Below are 21,494 nucleotides of genomic sequence, written 5' to 3' on the forward strand. Positions count from 1 at the left end.
GTCCTGGAACTCACTCTGTAGACCAGGCTGGCCTCGAACTCAGAAATCCGCCTGCCTCTGCCTCCCGAGTGCTGGGATTAAAGGTGTGCGCCACCACTGCCAGGCTAAGAGCCTATCTTTTTTTTTTTCTTTAAAGATTTATTTATTTGTTATATCTAAGTACACTGTAGCTATCTTCAGACACCAGAAGAGGGCATCTGATCCCATTACAGATGGTTGTGAGCCACCATGTGGTTGCTGGGAATTGAACTCAGGACCTTTGGAAGAGCAGTCAGTGCTCTTAACCGCTGAGCTATCTCTGCAGCCCCCATAAGAGCCTATCTTAAATTAAAAAAAATATGTCAGAGCAAGGTGGAAGTGGAAGCAGAAAGTTCGTAAGTTCAAGACCAGCCTATGGTACTTAAGACCCCAAGTAAACAAACAAACAAACAAACACCCCAGTAGGTTTTTAGTTCCAGAGCACGTGGCCTATGAGCCAGCCATAAAGCAGCACAGTCCCATGAGGAGCCTACAAGTAGTCGCTTTTATGAGTTTGCTCTTTACCTCAGAGGACTAAGTTAATCAAAGCCATAGGGATGCCAGGGTGGCTGCTGAGGCGAGTAACCTCATCTTTGGGAGGTTGAGGCAGAATCGTTGTTCCAGGCCAACCGGAGCTGCAATGAGACTCTAAAATGTCTCATAAAGCAAAAAGACGATAGGTTTGAAAAAAACAGGGGAGCTGCAGAGATGGCTCAGTGGTTAAGAGCACCGACTCTTCCAAATATCCTGAGTTAAAATCCCAGCAACCACACGGTGGCTCACAACCATCTGTAATGGGATCCCATGCCCTCTTCTGGTGTGTCTGAAGACAGCTACAGTGTACACACATTAAATAAACATATAAAAAGAAAAAAAGAACAGGACAGAGCCAGTGACAGGGGACACTACTTTGCACACACTGCCAACAAAGCCCAAGCTCTTGAAAATGCCCGACAGCTACCACCTCATCTGGCATGGCCAGTCCTAGTACATTCCGCACAGAACTGAGGACTGATCCACACAGACCCTCCACCATGGCCAGCGTCAGTCCCAATGCCTACAGTAACGAGTGAAGACAACCAGGCAGCCAGCAGCTCCACGGCGGCTCTACTGGAAGAAAGCTCAGGGTGGTCCTGGGACGACATCGCCACCAACAGTTCTTTAGTGTGATGAGAAATGACCCAATGGCAAGTGACAGATACTGTGGTGGCTTTGCTAGCCAGGTGGCACTCACTCACACATGCTCACTCACACTCATACACTCATACTCTCACAAGCTCACTCACTCTCACATGCTCTCTCACCCACATTCACTCACTCTCTCACTCACACATGCTCTCACACTCACCCACATTCATTCACACTCACGCTTACTCTCTCACCCACATTCAGTCACACTCTCTCACATGCTCTCACACTCTCACATGCTCACTCACACTCACATGCTCTTACCCACATTCACTCACTCTCACACACTCTCTCACATGCTCATTCTCTCTCTCACACGCTCACACTCTCACCCACATTCAGTCACACATTCACTTACTTCTCACATGTTCACTCACACTTTCTCACCCACATTCAGTCACACTCTCACACTCTTACTAACACATTCTCTCACCCTCTCTCACACGCTCACTCACCCTCTCTCACATGCTTACTCACACTCACCCACATCACTCACTCTCACACATTCACTCACATGCTCACTCACTCTCACACGCTTTCTCACCCACACTCTCTCACCCATTCACTCACACGCTCACTCCCACTCACTCTCACATGCTCACTCCCACTCCCACATGTTCACTCACTCTCACACGCTCGCTCGATAGCTCACTCACTCACACATACTCACTCATAGTGGCTGCCAGGCTTTGGCACAAGTGCATCGCCCACTGAGCTACCCTGTGCTGGGCTACAGAGCATGAAGAGGAGGGCAGGCTTGTGGAGCACCAGCTCTCAACCCTGCCCTGCCTGTGGGAGCGCATGCTCGCTCCCAGACTCCTCCTGCAGGCACTGTGTCAGATGGATGGGAGAGTCAAATACTAACCCAGCTGGATTACACACTTAAGAGCACTCTAAGCCAGGCGAGGAGACGGCCTCAGTGCTTCAGGGGCGGAATCTGAGGCCAGCTTGTGCTACATTACCAAACTATATCTCAAAAATCAAGGTTTGGGGAGCACACAGACTTAGCTGTTCTTGCAGAGGACCCAGTTGATGCCTAGCACCCGTCAGAAGATCACAGGTTCCTGCGAGCACAGCTCCAGGATACCAGCAGACGCAAACACAAACGGCCAAGAGACATAGCCCAGTGGTAGAGCACCTGCCTGCCATGTCCACAGCCCTAGACCCCAGCTTTTGGGAGCCTGGGGCAAGAGGATTCCAAGGTTTTGGCACCCAGGTCTGCAAGGCAGGATCTTCTTAAGTCTCTGGACACAGGGTTTCCCTGTGCAGCCCTGGCTGTCCTGGAACTCTCTCTACAGACCAGGCCCGCTTCAAACTCATAGACATCTACTTTCCCCTGCCTCCTGAGCACTGGGATTAAAGGCATGTCCCATCCATGCCCCGCTTCCTCTTCTGTTTTTGAGACAGGAGCGAGATATGTAGCCCAGGCAACCCTCCAATCAATAGTGATCCTCTTGCCTCAACCTCCCAAGAGCTGGGATTAGGTCTGAGCAACCACTTTGTCTTAAACAAAAGCCAGGCTGGTCTGCCTGGAGTGTGTTTCAGAGGCATGGCATGCTGCTTGGCAAGCAAGCATCTGTGAGGTCCTAAGGTGGCTCCTCTCCATTGGGCTGCACTGCAAGCCCGTACAATAGACACATGGAAAGGATCTGGTGTCTAGCAGCTCAGTGAGCCCCACTCCCCTTTAGAAAAGGGTAAAGCCTAGCTCAGGACAATCTAAACAGTTTTTGTTACAGAAAGGGTCTTAGGTAGTCCAAGATGCCTTGAGCTTGCAGTAATCCCCCTGCCTCACCTTCTGAGTTTATAAAGTGTGCTGTAGAAATCCTAGCCTGAACATTTAGGCAGAACATTTCCAACAGTATTTACAAGCTGTTTTAGATTTCTGTCTGTGTGTCCTTTTGCTTTGCTCGTGTGTGTGTGTGTGTGTCTCATGTGTGACAGTAGTGAGCTTTCACATGGGTGGTACTAGGAACAGAACCTCAGTCCTCTGCTAGAATAACAAGTGCTCTTAACCACCGAGCTGTCTTCAGCCCCTATCTCTTTTGAAACAGCGTCTCAAGGATACATACTGGCCCAAAATTCCCTGTGTGGCAAAGATCACTGCGAGTGACTGGTCGGTCCTTCTGCCTCTGCCACTGCATGCTGGGATGTGGGCAACTATGGCCATAGCAAGCTCTTGTTTAGTTCTCACAGAGTCTCTCAGCATTCAACAGAGCTGATGGCACAAGGTCCACAGCCTCTGTACCCCCTGACCCTGAGCCACACCCAGGTGCTCTAAGGAGAACATCTCCCTCGAGGCTGGATCCTCTGAGGAAGGAGAGGATCTGCAGAGCCATCTACCTGTTTGTCCTGAGACTCAGCACACTGCTGTGCAGGGAGGAGGAAATGGGGAATGTATATACATTGACTCTTGCACCCGGCATCAGAGTTGCAAAGATGACTTAGGAAGCAGGAGTGAAGTGCAAGGCTGCTCAATGACCCTCAAAGGTGGCCTTCCAATGTCTGAATGCTAATGAGCAGGAGGTAGGTGTCTGCCCTCTTAGTTCCACTGTGCCTTGCTGTTGCTGAAAAGGAAGGAAGCTGTCACCATAGGCATAGCACACTCAGGCTCATCTCCAGGAGTGTCCCTTTTAGGGTCTTTCCTTCTTCCTGTATTCTCTCCTGTACCTAGTAGTAAACTCCCTAGCACTTCAGTGCTGACTAATGAATACTCAACTTGTTAGGAGTGTGTCAGTGACCAGTGGGCAGGGAGGAGAACAGGCTTGGCAAACAGACCCAGTTCTGTGACCCTGGGCAGGTGGCTTCCCCACCTGTGACCTAGAATGTAGTTACGCAGGAGGATGAGACAACGACCTTGTGGGCACTGGATGACGATTCTTGGAGGGCTGAGCATGTACCCTCAGACACACAGTGGCTAGGACCTCACTAAGCTGAGTGCTTGTAGGCTTGCTTGCCCCGCTTCTTTGGCCCTGGGTTTAAATACCTCTGGACCCAGCAGAGCTGATGGCAGGACTTGAACCTGCGCTGAGTGACAGGCAGAACACAAAGGCACAGTAAAGCTGGGACGGTAGCTGCTGTCCAAGTGCTCGCTTTGTCTGAAGACCACAGTCTACACTGTCATGTAAATCCATACTACTGGCTACACAGGATTTGATTACCAAAGAGAATTAAAGCGCATCAGAAGGGCTCAAATGTATAAATTGAAATTGGTCAGAGAAAAAACAGCACACTTGAGCAAACACCACTGGTGCTGTCTGCCGACAAGGCTACCACTGCTTTAAGGAAAGGCACAGTGAGCTCAACACAATGACAGTGACAGCCGGAGCTTGGTGCTTACTCGTGGAGGCCCAATTATCATGCCTGTCCATCTTGTAAGTGTCATGTCCTCGTCGTCCTCCAGACCCCAGCTAACTGTGCCGTCGCCTACTCCTTTCTGTCCTTCTTCCAGCTCTTCCAACAGTCGGAAATTTCGAGGGACTTTTACTCCTAAAACAAACGGAAAGAAATTCAAGGTTCCAGCAAATCCAGGGAGCTGTAAGGCTAAGACAGCACATCGAGGAGCTGTGAGTGCTGTGGACGCTGTGTACACAGCTGGCAATGGCTGCCTCACACACACCAAGCCATGGGGAGCCAGAGGGGTGCTCACCCACCCAGCCCCTCCTGCGCCCCACCCCGTCTAGCTGTTGCTCCCTTTAATCTGAGCACTGGCTGAGAGGAATGCCAACTGCAGCCTGGGACACGGCACTTCCTGTCACGCAAGCGTGGTATGACACATTTTGGAGGCTGCAGAGACTTAAGGATGCTCCTGGCTGGCAAGGCCTTAGAGACACAAGCATTGTATCTCATGAAATGCTGTCCCCACAAGTAGCTGTCAGCCAGGAGTGTGGAGAGGAGGTTTTTCCACTCCGTAAGCCTTGGCCCCTCTGGTTTATTTTTTAGCCACAAAGCCCAACAAGCTGCCCATGAGGGTAGCACAGACATCGCCACAACCACACCAGGCACCTGAGCCACCTCAGTGTCATGGTATCTTGCACAGAGCTCAGGTTTAGGGAATCCATGCCAGCAGCAGCACTGGAAGGCTTGCTCCTGGCCTCCCCTGTAACTTTTCCTGACAAAAACCTTAGGATCTACACAGGCCACTAGCTCATCTGGCCGGACTCCAGGACCCTGTCCTGGAATGTCCTCGGGTCCTGATGTGCAGGGCATACAGCTCACCTATGCCATCATGGCAGCCATGCCCACGCACTGGGAGACAGGCAAGGAACAGCGCCTGTATTCCTGGAACCTCCACCCAGAAGAGCAGTGGGATAAACATTAAATACATGAACTGTGTAGGATAGGGGGTAACAGGTCCCAGCTGAGGGCCTGAAGAAAAAGTGAGACAAAGGCACAGATGAGGGGTGGCTCAGGGGACAGGTCTCCAGGTCTGACATTTCTTAGTACCAAGAAACAGCGTGCAGATGCCCAACCAGAAGAGGAGCTGGGAGCACAGGTCAGCAGAAAAGGCCTCTGACAGCACAGAGGACCACAGGAGAGACCAGCGAGTTCTCAAAGTGACCCCAGATATTGTGAGGGATGCTGAAAAGGACCGGTGGCCATGTGCCAGGCTCTGGTCCCAGCAGAAAGGATTCTTTCAGGTGGCCTGTGAGAAAGGGTCAATTCTAGCACCACAGGTTTGGTGCGAGCATCTGGGACAGACTTGCTTGTGGAACGTGAGTGACTTGAGCAGTGGAGTGCTTCATCCTCCAGTGCCACAGCTCCTGTTATGATGGACTCCCTGGGGGCTGGAGAAATGACTCAGTGGTTAAGAGCACTGGCTGCTCTTCCAGAGGACTCGGTTGGCTTCAATTGCCAGCGCCCACATGGCAGCTCACAACTCTCTGTCACTCCAGTTCCAGGGGATCCAGTGCCCTCACACAGACACACATGCAGGCAAAACACTAATGCACATAAAATAAAAATAATTTTAAAAAGGAGTGGCTCCCTGGACTAGAAAGCAGCACAGGGTCCCATTAGCTGAAAGGCCCAGTCTCACCCTCCCCTCCCCTCCCCTCTCCTCCTCTTCCTTCTCCAGCAGCAGCAACTTCACTACGGCTGGGGTTCAACTCAGTGGCAGAGCACATGCCTGGCAGACACCTGCCTCAGCTTCTATTTCCAGCACCACAAAATTTATTTAGGACAAATAACATCACCCTAACCCCATTTACAGTAATGGTAAAGCTTCTTTTTTTAAAAAAAATTGTGGCCGGGCAGTGGTGGCGCACGCCTTTAATCCCAGCACTTGGGAGGCAGAGGCAGGTGGATTTCTGAGTTCGAGGCCAGCCAGGGCTACACAGAGAAACCCTGTCTTGAAAAACCAAAAAAAAGTGTTGGAAGCTGGGAGTGATGGCACTTGTCTTTAATCCCAGCACTTGAGAGGCAGAGGTGGCTGGATCTCTGAGGTTGAGGCCAGCCTGGTCTACAGAACAAGTTCCAAGGCTACAGAGAAACCAAATTTTTAAATGAAAAAAAAAAAAAAAAAAAAAAAAAAAAAAGGAAAAGAATTATGCACACACGTGTGTCCATGCGTATACATGCATGTCTTTGGGTGTTGTTACTCAGGAGCTGTCCACCTCAGTGATAGACTGTGAAGGCTGGGCAGTGAACCCCAGGATTCCTGTCCCCACCTCCAAACGCCTAGGTCACAGACATGCACCACCATGCCTGCCTGTCTACCTCCCACTTGGGGGCTGAGGCTCAAAGCCCAGTCCTCAGTCTTACAAGGTCTCACCACCTGAGCCACCCCAAGACAAGCTGGAGCAAAAGAGTCATTTGACTGAAAACACTAAGTAGCAAATGTGGTCACTGGGGGAAAAAAAGAAGAGCAGAAACATAAAGCATTCGTGACTCACTGGCTCAGAATCATTAGCATCTGTCACATCTTGGAGAGCCAGCTGCACTCTTCGGCTATATGAGGTGACGTCCTTCAGTAAACAAGGTTTGGACATCACAGGCAAAAGGCAAACAACATAATTACTTTGCTCAGAATTAAACAAAAAATGAGAGGAAGGACTGGGAGATAGCTCAATGCCAAGAGCACCTGCTCTGCAAGCATGAGGATCTGAGTTCAAATCTCACACAGCCATGTAGAAAACAGGGTTAGGAGCACGTGCCTATATGCCCACAAGCCAGCACTTGACAGTCAGGGAGCTGCTGGTTCAGTGGGGCTGTGTCTCAAGGCAGCAAGGCGAAGCTATTCCATGCTGTGGCTCCATGCATCCTGCGCCAGTGTGTATGGTGGCACACGCACATGCTTGCACAGCACACACAAGAGTTAAACTTAATTCCCACTAGAGAGGGAGAGTCTCACGATTGGCCAGGATGACCTCCACTTGCCTCTGCTTCCCGAGTGCTGGGAATGACCCAGGAGGCAGAGGCAGGGGGATCTCTGAGAATCAAGGCTAGTGACTCCCTCTTTATTATCCAGACCTGTCATCTTCTTGCCTCAGCCGTGTGTGTGTGTGTGTGTGTGTGTGTGTGTGCGCGCGCGCGCGCGTGTGTGTGTGTGTGCACGTGTACTCCACTCCACCAAGGTATCGCCCAGCCTTGGCACTTCCTGTTCTTTATAGAAGACTTCCTTCAGCCATAAGATAGACTCCATCTTTTGTGGGGACTCATTTCTTTCTTTTTTTTTTTTTATATTTTTATTACATATTTTCCTCAATTACATTTCCAATACTATCCCAAAAGTCCCCCATAGCGCCCCCCACTTCCCTACCCACCCATTCCCATTCTTTTGGCCCTGGCATTCCCCTATATTGGGGCATATAAAGTTTGCAAGTCCAATGGGCCTCTCTTTCCATTGATGGCCGACTAGGCCATCTTTCGATACATATGCAGCTAGAGACAAGAGCTCCAGGGTTCTGGTTAGTACATCATGTTGTTCCAACAATAGGGTTGCAGATCCCTTTAGCTCCTTGGGTACTTTCTCTAGCTTCGGGGACTCATTTCTATGACACTTGACCTCCCTCAGTAATCTGCTGTTTTCTGGGTCAGGCTGGGGACAGTGAGCTAGTTCAGCATAGAGAGGCAGCTGCCACCAAGGCTGGCAGCACGAGCTCTCTCCCGGAAGCATGTGGTGGAAGAGGGAACTGACTTGCACACACTTTCCTCTGACATGCACATGATGGCACGCATGCCCACACACACAAGCACACCAACAGCGTTAGTATTTTTCCCCCAGACTGGGTCCACAGTAGGTGGTGACTGGGTGTCAGAGGGAGAGGGCGGGGAGAGAGGGGGACACGGAAAGGAAGGGGAGGGTGAATGCTGAAGCCAGGGCACGTGTGCCCACTGAGCCAGGCCCCCCCAACTCCCCCCCCCCTTACAGTAGTCGTGCATGAGCTAAGCCCTTCCCTTCCCCTGGCCCAGCAGAGGTCACAATACTCTTGACCTCTGCAGAAGGAGTGAGCCTGGAAGGCTGTGGTGACGCATGGCACATGGCCACCATGGTGGAGCACCTCTCCTGGCTCTACTTGAGCGCTCCCCCGGTCATTCATGGCAGGACATGTTGCACCCCAGCTCCTGGCCAGATGTCACAGTCAGTTCCATGCTCCTGCCTCCAAACTCCCTTTCAGCACTCAACCCCACTGCTCAAGTGCTTCCATTGAGCCACACCTCGCACTAAGCCGACTCCTCAATGTCCATGCTAAGCCATCCCTCCCAGACACCCACCAACGGGCCTCAGACACTCAGAACCCTTCCAACAGATCCTGCTGCATGCATCCCCAAATAGCACAGTCACTCCTAATCTTGGGATGTGGCACCAACACTTCTGGCTCCATCTCAGTCGGACGGCAATCCCTCCTTGCATCTCTATGTGGTTGGTTTTCTTGCCCCAACCACCATCTCACTGGTGACTACTGGGGACCCTGCCACCTCTGCCTCTTGCTCTGCCTGACTCCCTCTGCCTGTTCTCCAAGGACCAGCCTTTTTATGTGATCAGGACACCATCGTTTCCCTGTAGGGCACCACCAGCCTCTCAGCACAGCCAAGCCAGGTTTGCTCCATGGAGCCTTCATCACAAGTGGCCAGCACCACGGTAGACGCCCTTCAGGCTTCTGGGGGAGGCTTGGCTTCCTTCAACCTTTGTGTCACGGTGCTCTCGCCCAGGGCATGGACAGCTGGCAAGTCACTAGCTTCTTCCTCCCTAGCCTACACTCCTCCTCTTGCCTCTTGCTCAGCTCCAGCAAGCTGACCGGACACTCTGACCACACGTGTCTAGCCTCGCACACTGCCTTCTCCAGCAGGTACCTGATGTGTGCTGGTAAACCCCGCCTCACAAGATTATGACAGATTCCTGAAAACATACCCAGGAAACACTTTACTAAAAGGGAGCCTAATTATTATTATATTATTGGTGTGTGTGTGTGCGTGTGTATGAACACTGAGTCTCATATAGCCCAAGCTGGCTGTGAGTTAGCTTATATAACAAGGATGCCCTCAGGTCACAGGCCTCTACTCCCAAGTCCTAACATTATAGGTGTGCCCACCTAGTTTGGTTTGAGAATCTTACAAAATGCTTAGTGAGGATTTTAAAATTTAAGCAGAATTCCACATGACACACAAGCAGAATGAACAAGACTCGTCAGTCCTCTGACTGCAGAGGCCAGCAGGGCTCTGTACCTGTGCACCTTGAGCAGTCCTGCCCACACACAGACGCTTTCTCTTTCTGTTCCTGCCTGTTTTCTACTATCTCACTGCTTTCAGAAAGAGCTATAGGACTCGTTCAACCTGCCCTCAGCACACACAAACTGACCAGCTGTCTGGCACACGATGGTAGCTTCCTGGATGGGTAGCAGAATTTTCTGGCCATACTTCGAGCCCTACCTTGACTAGGACCAAAACACTGGACATCATCAGATGACAACTGAGGCTATCTGAATGTTTGAAGTTATTTTGTGTGTAGAGGTCAGAGGACAATCTTGTAAGCACAATTCTCTCTTTCCTTCTACCCGAGTCTGGGGGATCAAACCCACTTCCCCAGGTTTACCCATTACCCAGCAGATGCCTGCATCGGGAGCCACCTCCCTGGCCCAAGTTCAGGGTTTTTTGTCTTTCAGTTACATTTTCTTATTTTTTGTGCACCGTGATACACTTGAGGTCAGAAGACAACGGCCAGGAGTCGGTTCTCTTCTACTGCCACGTAGATCGTGGGGACTGGATTCAGGTCACCGGGCTCTGGAGCACACTCAGTCATCTGAGGTGTGGGTTTTTTGGTTTTGGATGTAAAATCCGGTAGCTTTTACAATGGCTATGTTTTACTTCTTTTGTGTGCCACAGTGGGTCCATGGCACTCAGAATGTCTGTTCTGGCATGAGAGCCCTTCCCCAGCAACCCATTCCCAGCCCCCAGCCTTATTTTAACTTTAGAGACAGGATCTGGAACTTGCTGTATAGATCAGGGCTGGCTTTGAACTCTAATCTGCCTGCTACTGCTGTCCTGGTGCCGGGACTGAAGGTTATTACACCAGCACACCAGACTCAGCTTTTTAACTTTCTTTTTCTTTTTTCTGAGACAGGGTTTCTCTTAGCCCTGGCTGTCCTGGAACTCACTCTGTACACCAGGCTGGTCTCAAACTCAAAGATCCTTCTGCCTCTGCCACCAGACTACTGGGATTAGAAGCGTGCGCTGCCACGGTTGGTTCCAACAGTCCTTCCCCATCCAAAAAAAAAAAAGTAGGAATCTGAGGGAAACTTAACGTTGGAGGGAGGGGGTAACCACCATATTGGGTATTGCCCAGGGCTTGGCACAAGCCAGGCAAATCCCCTGCCACGGAACCTCTCTAACACAGTACCTCACTCAACTGTACAGGACGGCCTTCAACTGCCTGCCTCTGTACTTGAGCGAGCCTCCAATTTCTGCCCTTGCTGCCTTTGTCTCTCCACAGCTGAGCTGTCTGGGGGCCAGACCCACTTGCTTATTCTGTTTATAAACTAGGGCGAACTGGTTCCTCACCAAACCTCATAAGAAAAAGCCTCTTTTCTGTGCTGGGCTGAAGCCCAGAGCCTCTCCAAGAAAGCACTGCCTCCAGAGGACAGGACCCACCTCAGATTAGAACTCACGAATGTGCTCTACTGCTGTCCCAAACTTAGAAACTATAAGGAAGCTAAAGTAAGCTATTGCCACAGCAGTCACAAAGCATGGAAATCCTCGTGGCCTAAGGCACCTCAGTGCCATGAACCTCAGGGCGTGAGTTCAAACTCCATGGGCTCAAAATTAGAGGCACAGATGCAGCAAGAGTGAAATCCAGGGCTGTCACGCCTGAGTTCCACCCTGAGAAACCCTGCAGCAAGAGTCACCACATACAAGTTCTGACCCCCAGCCCTATGACGTGGTACATGCAATCACACACACACACACAGACTAAATAAAATGCAGTAAAAACAAAACAAACCAAACAAACAAATAAACAAAAAGCCCAGAAAACAATAGAAATGCAGGTTTGAGTGTGATGGCTCAGCGGGTCAGGGCTCCACCTCTGGTACCAATACAGTGGGAAAGATCCAACACCCAGCACACCAAGCTGTCCCATGACCTCCATAAGCATGCCGAAACACATGCCAACCCCCCAAAAGAAAAGCAGGCACCATGCAGGCTGACAGTCTCACACGGTGTCCCCGGGAGACATTCTGCACAGAGATGACTCTGGGGTGTGACCACCCCTGCAACCTCAGCCCTCGGGAGGCTGCCGGGAGGAGATTGAGACTAGCCAAGGCTACACAGCATGACTCCAAACAAAATGTCAGACAGGAGGAAGGGGGAGCTGGCTCACTGTGTAAGCGTGGGGACAGAAATTCAGAGCCCAGCACCATCAGGAGTCAGATGTAGCTGTGTGCCTATAATCCTAGCACTTGGCAGGTAGAGGCAGGAGGACCAGGAGTTCTCTGTCATCCTCTCCTTTACAAGTCAAGTTAGAGGTCAGTCTAAGCTCATGAGACACAACCAAGCAAGCATGCCAGCCAGATGAGACATGCAGATTTGAGTGCAGGCCACACAAGGCACACAGACCCTGACTCAAAAACAAAACAAAATCTGTGTGGTGGCACCTGGGAGGCAGAGACAGATGAGTCTGAGCTGGAGGTCAGCTAGAACTGCACAGTAAGACCCTGACTAAAAATGGGAGCTCAGTTATGTAACTGCAGCACTTAAGAGCCTAAGGCAGGGGCTGGAGAAATGGCTCAGAGGTTAAGAGCACTGACTGCTCTTCCAGAGGTCCTGAGTTCAATTCCCAGCAACTACATGATGGCTCACAACCATTGGTAATGGAATCTGATGCCCTCTTTTAGTGTGTCCTGAAGACAGCTACAGTGTGTGTGTATACACACACACACACACACACACGTATATATATGATAAATAAATCTTTTTTTTTTTAAGATTTATTTATTTATTATATGTAAGTACACTGTAGCTGTCTTCAGGCACTCCAGAAGAGGGCGCCAGATCTCATTACGGATGGTTGTGAGCCACCATGTGGTTGCTGGGATTTGAACTCTGGACCTTCGGAAGAGCAGTCGGGTGCTCTTACCCACTGAGCCATCTCACCAGCCCAATAAATCTTTTTTAAAAAATTACAAAAAAAAAAAGGAAAAGGAGGGCTGGAGAGATGCCTCAGCGGTAATAGCACTGACTGCTCTTCTGAAGGTCCTGAGTTCAAATCCCAGCAACCACATGAGATCTGATGCCCTCTTATGGGGTGTCTGAAGACATCTACGGTGTACTTACATATAATAAATAAATAAATCTTAAAAAAAAAGAAAAGAAAAGGAGGCTGAGGCAGGAGGATTGCCACAAGTTCCAGGCCAGCCTGAACTAAAGAGTAAGACTTTGCCTCAGAAATAATAAACAACAGCCAGGTCTTCAAAGCGAGTTCCAGGACAGCCAAGTCTACATAAAAAAACCTGCTTAAAAAAACCAAACACCAAAATAAATAAACAAAAATAAAATTAAATACAATCATCTTTGGAGAACTGGGGATTAATAGCAGGGCTCTAGCAAACTGTGCAGGTGCAGCAGCACTAAGGCTACACAGAGTGCTGCTGCAGCTTTAGAAGTTGACAGGACCTGAAAGGTGCCCTGGATGCAGCATTACCAAAATGGACAGCGGGCACACGACTTATGCTGATTTCCAGCCAGCCTGAGATGTCCTCCTCTGGGAACTCACAATGAGCAGCTCCGAGGGCGGCTCAGCAATGTGACGACGGGCCTCTCTGACTATCTATCATAGGCAGAACTTAGCATGGAAACCTGTTACTCTTTGTTTTAAGGTTTACTTTATGTATGTAAATGTGCTGCCTGCTTGTACGTAAGTTACCATGTGTGCTTGGCGCCCTACGGAGTCAGAAGGGGAAGCTGGGTCTCCTGCATCTCGAGTGATAGGCAGTTGTGGTGCTGGGAACCCAACCTGGGTCCTCTCCCAGGGAGGCCATTGCTCCACCCCCATTCAGCTGTCACTCTTTACATCTCAGTGTGCCAGGGCTCAGTGACAGAGTGAGCTGGACATCCAGTCCAGGAAGGAGCCACTGCACCCCATCCCCCTCTTCTGTGGCTGCAGCACTGTGAGCTCCACACCTCTGCATCACGCCTGAGTCACACATCTGGGCAGAGAACTCATCACGGCAGCCCAACCCCTTCCCAAGAGGTCCAGGAAGAGAAAGCATGCGCAAGGCAGCACCAGCCCATCAAGGCCACACACCTGTACCCCCAGGCTAGACTACAGGGTGAGCTCCTCTCACAAGAGGGCTTGCACACAGATGAGGACAAGGACCCACTTACCCTGTGTGTGACACACAGGTCCCAGCTCAACTACTCACAAGGACACAGAACTCACGGCGATGCACAGCCCCGGCACTCGAGAGGCAAAGGCAGAGGCAGGCCCGAGTCTGAGGAGTGCAGGTCTATGCAGTGAGCTCCAGGTCAGCCAGGGCTAGAGAGACCCTCTGGGGTGGGGTGGGGATCACCACACCCCACACAGCACTCTAGGCATTGCCATGGCCTTTCAGGGTTAGGCCGAGGGTGCCCAGCTTGTATTCATTCTGTGGCCATCAAGCCTTGGTAGTTTCAACTCAGGAGGGAGGGAGGGAGGGAGGGAGGGAGGGAAGGTGGAGGTGATTTTGTTATTCCTTTGATGCTGGGAACCAAACCAAGGGCCAGCTTGGCAAATACGCTACATAAACTCCACTCAGCCTTTTAATTAAGAGTAATGGGGCAAAAGCCCCGTGAAAACTCACTTAGCAATTCTAAGGATCCATCTTTGTGTTTATTCATATGTGTGTGTGTGTGCGTGTCTGTATGATATGTGAGCACGAGCATGTATTTGTGTGTATGACATGTGAGTGTGAGCATGTATGTGTGCATGACATGTGAGTGTGGGCGTGCATCTGTGTGTATGATGATGAGTGTGAGCAGCCAGGTGTGGATGCTGGGAACAAAGCTCTGATCCTCTGGAAGAGCAAGTGCTCTTAACCAGTGAGCCACCTTGTTGTGCTCCTCACTTGGCAACTCTCTGGTTTGTCAAGACAGGATTTCCTTTGTAGTCCTGGTTGTCCTGGAACTGTATGCAGACCAGGCTGACCTGATCTCTGGCATTCAGAGATCTGCCTGCCTCTGACTCCCAAGTGCTGGGATAAAAGGCGTGTGCCACCAGTTGCCAGACAGGAATTGGATACAACAGTAGGTGTCAGGCAGCACACCCCTCTGATCCCAGCGCTTATGAGATGAAGGCAGCAGGACCAGAGGCATGTCGAAAGGCATCCTCAACTCCACACTGTTCAAGAGAAGCCTGGGCTGCATAATATCCTGTCTTATAACATCAAAGACAAAGAAATCCTACTTGCACTCACTCACCAAGCTGGCCAGCCCCACTGTGGGGCCTGGCTTCTGCTTCTCAGGCTGAGCACATTCCGAAGTAGCTATCCAGAAAGCAGGCCATGAAGGAGAAAAGGCACTTGGTTGTAAGGGACCTGAGATGGCTCACAGTGAGACCTGTGAGAACTGGGGCCTATTACAGGGCCTCAGTTCTCATCTCCCATCCCCAGCTGTCTGGGGAACACCCTTGAGTGGAAGGAAAGACCCAATCTCAACCGCCCAGATGGTGACATTTCTAGAAGCTGAATGTGTGCATGAGGCCACACCCCTGCGTGTATATTTACAGTGGCACCCTGCCAGGGCTTGTCACTCTGGCACTCGGTATCTGGTTAACTGTCAGCTCTGGGCAGCACAGCGTTGTGAGCTGCTGGATGAGAGGAACGACCTGGCAGCCAAGGGCCACTGTCTGACATCCTGCAGTCCTGGACACACAGGAGAGACGTCCCTTCAATTGTAGACATCTTGAGTGGCTGTAGTGGGCTCATCTCAGCTCCTCTCTGAGACCTGCGCCAAAATTACAACAGCGAACAATGTGGGAAGATGCCAGCAGCAGTGACCATAGCACCTGAGCCGGGCCTCACAGGACTCCGAGGCCACACAGTGGTTTCCTGGTAACCAGGGCACAGATTAATGACCAGGCTCAGTCTACAGGCGGTTGAGGCCTGAGCACACCTGAAGGTTGTAGCAGGGAGCAGAGACTAAGCACCAGGTTTAATGAAGGTCCTGCTTCCACTCTCACCACTGCAGCCTCCTGATGCCTTGGGGCTCAAGTCAGAGCTCACCATTCATCATTCTCTTCAAGGCATTCATTCATTCATTCATTCATTCATTCATCAACCACACTCTCAATGCCTGCTCATAGCAGGCATCTGCTCCATGGCTCCCCCTCGCACATAGTAAAGCCCCAAGTCATCTCTCTCCATCTCATTACTAAGGCCCTTTGTTACGGGAGGGGCACCCGTGGACGGCGGCGGGCAACTGTGGAAGCTGTCCTTTCCTCCAACCATGTGGGCCCTGGGGATCAAGCTCAGGGCCCAAGGCTCGCCAAGGGCCTTTTGTCTGCTGGGCCACCTTACTGCCCCATGGCCTTTAATCTCATCTTTCAACACAAGTGTCCCCACCGCACCGATGGTACTTTCCCACAGCCACAGGCCTGGCTCTTCCCACCCACTGGTCTCAGTTCCAGTGTTGGCCCTGAGAGAAGCCTGCCCCCTCCTCACCAGACTCGCTCATCACAGAACACAATTTTCTTCAGAGCACTTCCTGCTTTTTGGAGTCACTTTATTTCCATCCTGAATGGCCTTCTGTCTGGTTTGAATGAAACCTAAAGACAGTGCTCTGTCTACCTTGTCTGCTACTCGTAACAGGACACAAGAGGCCCCAGTAACCATCTGTGGACTAGACAGGCGCCGAGGAACGCCTGTTTCTGGGTACCCTAAAGCCTTTCTATGCTATCTAAGCTGTGCTATGTGCGCTTCCTTCTTTTCATGGTGCTAAGGATGGAACCCAAGGCCTCTGACTTGCTAGTCGAACACTCTAGCACTGAGCCTCACCCAGCCCAAGCTCTTCTGGATTCTGTATACAGCAGCTGCTGCCGAGCTGCTGTTTTTATCTGCACTCTTGAGGCATGGGCAGGGCCTCAGAAGTTAGAAGTGGCTGTCAAACCGGATCCTGAGATGTCCTAAAGCAAGGACAAGCAGTGCTGACTGGTAGGGCCACCCCAGTACTGGCTGCCTGGCACTGCTCTGTGAGATACCCTGCATCCCACCCCAGTAAAGCCTGACGCAGACTGGGTCTTCCCAGTCTTCCCACCGCCATGTATTTGTTGGGGAATGGACTGACTTGGCTCCGCAGTCTTCTCCAGGACACACCAGGCACTGTGTGGTGGGTCACTGTAGGCAGCACCTCTCTGCTTCCCACCCCACAACATCTCCTCCTCTCGTGGCCTCACAGCTCCAAAACACCAGTGCCTCGGCTGGTGGTTCGTCCTTACCCCTTGCTCACCTCCATTGACAGACTCCCGAGGGTACAGCCCCATACCAGAAGGGAGCACTCACTTTCTCCTGAATCCTTCATTGGAAAAGCAGACTCTCATGCCTTCCCAGACCCCGGGGGATCTCCTTCTTTCACCAAACCCACTCCACCTTCTCTAGCCTGCCAGAGTCCGTGCCCCATAATCAAGTACAAGTTGCCGGTCCTAAGGCAGCAGACCCTTCGGGTTTCCCCATCTGGCCTTCTCTTAGCCCATCAGAGACGGAGCTTCTCCCCTAAGAGCACCCGCTTTACCCTCTTGCTATCCCTTCCATTTGATCCAAGAGCTCTCATTTTACTGCTCCTCTCCTGCCCATCCAGATAATGGAGAGTTTCTGAGTTGAACCCACATATTTTCCCCAATTCGCCGAAGGATTAGAAGGAGTGACAGGCACTTCCTCCATCCGCTCCGCGCAGGAAGAGGTTTTTCTTCTCTAAAAGCATCATCTGCGGGACTGCACCCCATCCCATTCTCCCCACTGCAGGAGCCTTCCCAACGGCGACACGCCCCGACAGACCCCCACCCCACCCCCGACACACACACACACCAGGGCTTCCAAGGCACCTGCTCGTGCCCATCCAACGCGGCGCTCGGCTCCCAGCGCGCCTTCTGAAATCTATCCCTGGTCTCTGCAACCCAGGCCTGCTCCCACGGCAGAACGCCCGGGCTCAGCCCGTGCAGGTGCCCGGATTTCCCAGGGAAGCGACCACCACGATGCTCTCCCTCTCGCAGCCCCGACCCTAAACTGACGCGGGGCCCCGGCGGCCTCGCCTGCGGCCCGCGAGGTTCCGTGCGTGCTCCCTAGGGTTGCGCCCGCGTAGCCCCGCCGGGCATTCCCGGCTCCCAGTAGCCCGGGCCAGCTCCCAGCGGGACCTCGCCCGGGCATTCCCGAGCACACTCGGCCCCTCTGCCGGCCTCTCCCCCACCCCCCGCCCCCCGGAGGCGCCCGAGCCTCCGGCTTGGCCGCACCGCCCACGGCCCGGCTGCCCCCGCCCGGGCTTCCGGCCGCCGCCTGATCGTCCCAGGCCCGGCCGAGCAGCCAAACGCAGCCGCAGGGACAGCGCGGAGCCCTGGCCCGGCCACCATGGCCTCCGGTAGACCGGGACCAAGCCCAGGGAGCCCGCGCCCCGTCCGCCAGCACGCCCGGCGCCCCCGCTCACCCGAGCCTGTGGTGGCTGCCATCTTGCGTCGCTGTCGCTCGAAGGCCGGCCCCTTCTTCACCCCCCCTTGAGTTTTTCTCCGGGCGCTGGTGCGCAGGCGCAGGTGTAGGCGCAGCCGCAAACGGTGCCGCTGACGCCCGCTCGGGGTCGCAGGAGCCGGGCGGGAAGGGCTTTGCCCGAGTCTTCAGTGAGCGAGCACGAGGGCGGGGCAACCTGCAAGCCCCGCCCAGCCCGAGCGCGGGGGAGGCGTGCAGGTGCTGGGCTGGAGGGGCCCGGGGTGACCGTGCGCTTCCGGGAGAATAGAATGAGGGGGAAGGGCTGCTGAGCCCCGAGCCTGTTCCCAGTCTGTTTCCGTCCCCCTGTGTCCTCACCACGTAGTGAAAATGAAACCGAGAGAGATGAAGTTCAACTCAACTGCTAAGTAGCTGAGTCAGAATTTGACCCCAAGCCAGATGATCTTTGTTATGGGGTATCTGAAGAAAAATAACACCGAAAGGCCTGAATGCGTCAAATTGTGGGCCAGTACAATCTTTTTTTCCGGCACTGTTGCTGTTCTGGGACCTGAAGCATGTAGGGACAAGGTGCAGCTAGGGGCGACATGCATTCTGTTTGTTTGTTTGTTTAGGGGTTTTGTTCGAGACATGCTCTCAACCCAGTTGTCCCAAAGCCCACTAGACAAAGGATGACCTTGACCATCTGATTATTCGGTTTCTGCCTCTTGCTTGGGTTGCAGGCTTGTGTTTTAGAGTTCTTAGAGATGGAAGCTCGGGCTTTGTGTCTGCTGTGCAAGGAGCCTCATCCCTAGCCCTGCATCTTTGCACTCTTCTATTTAAGCATCTATTATGTGGGAGAACTCTGCTTGGTGCCGGACATGGCAATGTCTCCACGAAGTGAGATTCTCTTCTCAATTGCTTACATTCTAGTTGGGCAGAGAACAAGTAAGCCAATATAAATAGATAAGTATACATTTTACTTATGATAAGATAGGGGACAAACCTATAATGGGCACCAGGAAGAATCAGAAAAGGCCTCCTGCAAAGGTCTGGAGACTCTGCATACAGAGTAAACCCATCACAAAGCCACCTTTGATGTGAAGCCCTTCAGGGGACATGGAAATCTCGAGGATGAAGTAGCCAGATGGGCTGCAGATCATACTGCTAAGAGGGACAGCAGAGGGGCAAGGAAGCTGGAGGCATTCCTGGAACATTCCATTTGTCATCTGTTTGGTGTGTTCTAGGTAGCTCCACTGCATTACCTCTTGAGGAAGTACGTGGTAAGCTCAGAACTACGGTCCTGCAGAGGATGCACACCAGCCTAGGACTCTGTCCCACAGAAAGAGGGAACCGGGTCTCTAGGTAAACTGGGAAGGGTGAGTGCACAATGCACTGAGGCTCTGCTCCCAGGGCTGGGGCTATGATGTGTCTGTGGCCTTGTATTTATGAAGGCTTTCCCGGTGTCCCAATATTGTACCTGCTTGCCGAAGTGTCTGCAGGTTTGAGTCCACAATACGACGACAGCCTCACTCTAGCCTTGACCTTATGACACGTGCAGGGCCTCTCTAGCGTGGCTCTGCCTCTTCTCGAGGCTGATGGAACCTCACATGTTCTCCCTGGCCTCAGACCCTTTGGTCTCACCTATTGTAATCGTCACTGGAGGCTCTTGAGATGCCAGGAGTTCCAGCTGCTTGCCATATAGCTTGCCTTTGCTTCACATGTCACATGACACAAAGCATCCTTTGGAAGCACAGATGACATTCGCTCTGGATTTAGAGCCACTGTAAAGCACTAGGACCTAGAGCAAGCATTTGTCCCTGGAGGCTGACTCACTTCAGAAGTGAGAGTCTCTAGATTTGAGTCTTCATTGTTTATCTTTTTGGGTGGCTTCTGCTGAGAGGTTTGTAAAGATAGCTGGACGTGGTGCACCCCTGTAATCATAGCAGTAGGGAGGCTGAGGCTGGAGGCTGGAGAATTGGGGCCTGCCTAGAATACATGGTTGCGACCCTGTCTCTAACAACAAAGTACACCTCAGAGGTTTGAAGCACCTAGTATCTGGTTCTCCATTCTGAAAAGGGGCTAGTCTCACTCTATGCTTTGATAAATCCCCTGGACGATGAGAGGATGCGGGTGCGGCAGAAAATCTGGCATTTGCTAAGCCACGTATAAATGCTAGGCACTGCTAAGAATGGTCCCATTTTAAAGATGAGGAAAAGGAGGCTGGGGGCTTGAGAGATGTCTCGGCAGTTTCAAGCATTCTCGGCAATTTCAAGCATTTATTGCTCTTGCTAAGCACCCAGGTTCAATTCCCAGCACCGATACAACTGCTTTTCTGACCTCTTAGACATCAGGCACGCACGTAACCATGCGTACAGCAAACCTTCATAAACATAGCAGTAAAAAAAAAAAAATCTTTTTTAAAAAAATCTTTGATAGGAAATTCCAGGCCAGGGCAAAGGAAGGATTCTCAGAAAAGACAGGAAAGGAAGGTGAGAAAACAAGGAACTGAGCCAATAGGTGGAGTGACGTCTAAAACACAATTCTTTATCCTCTATGCTCATAAAATTTCTGCCAGCAGATGCATCTTGCAAGCAAAAGTGATCTTGCAAATTCCCACGAGAACAACGCAAGAGGAAGAGGGCAAAAAAAAAAAAAAAAAAAAAATGAGCGCCCCGGGGCATGCTGGTTATTGTAGTCCAGCAGTGGCTTGCTGGGAGTTGTAGTACTCGGAGTTCACATTCCCCTCAAGGAGACTCCGCCCCTTTCCTTGCGTCATATCGAGTCCCCAGAGAGGGATTCCTCATGCTGCTCACCCACGCTCATTGCGCTTGAGATCAGCTGATAGGCATGAGAGAATCCAGTTTATCGGATTGGTGGAAAGATTAAAGTGGTTAACTACCGAATTTAGAAGAGTGCTCGGCACTAAATGCTAAGTCTTAGTTATTTAATCCTTGTCAATGACCCCAGCAAAGAAGCCTCGAGGCCCCAGCAAAGTAGCACTTTACAGCCTACATTTGTCAGATAAGGAAACTGAAATTGGGAGCAGTTAGCTCTTTCCAGGATCACACATCGAGAAGTGAAATTAGATTAAAAGGTTATTGTTTTTCTATGTAGTAAATGAAAGAAAGTCAACCAAACAACAACAACCAAACCAACCAACCAACCAAACAAACAAACAAACAAAAAAAAAAAAAA

General features: G+C 51.6%; 1 protein-coding gene across 2 annotated transcripts in view; it reads right to left on the minus strand.

Annotated features, from left to right (window-relative positions):
• Ube2v1 (ubiquitin conjugating enzyme E2 V1) overlaps positions 1-18,411 on the minus strand; it is a 23,527-nt gene extending 5,116 nt beyond the window's left edge. Inside the window, exons 1-3 of one of the 2 annotated variants that reach the window (XM_029473876.1) lie at positions 18,307-18,367; positions 15,500-15,618; positions 4,544-4,692 (exon numbers count right to left, since the gene is read on the minus strand). In XM_029473876.1, the coding sequence (XP_029329736.1) occupies positions 4,544-4,692; positions 15,500-15,599 (249 nt within the window). In that variant the 5' untranslated portion in view covers positions 15,600-15,618; positions 18,307-18,367. Of the gene's footprint in view, positions 1-4,543; positions 4,693-15,499; positions 15,619-18,306 lie in introns of both variants that reach the window. The other variant, XM_021150011.2, reaches the window with a different exon arrangement.
• Positions 18,412-21,494: the final 3,083 nt, after the last annotated feature.

The sequence above is a fragment of the Mus caroli genome, chromosome 2, assembly GCF_900094665.2.
Source record: "Mus caroli chromosome 2, CAROLI_EIJ_v1.1, whole genome shotgun sequence".
Classification (NCBI taxonomy): domain Eukaryota; kingdom Metazoa; phylum Chordata; class Mammalia; order Rodentia; family Muridae; genus Mus; species Mus caroli.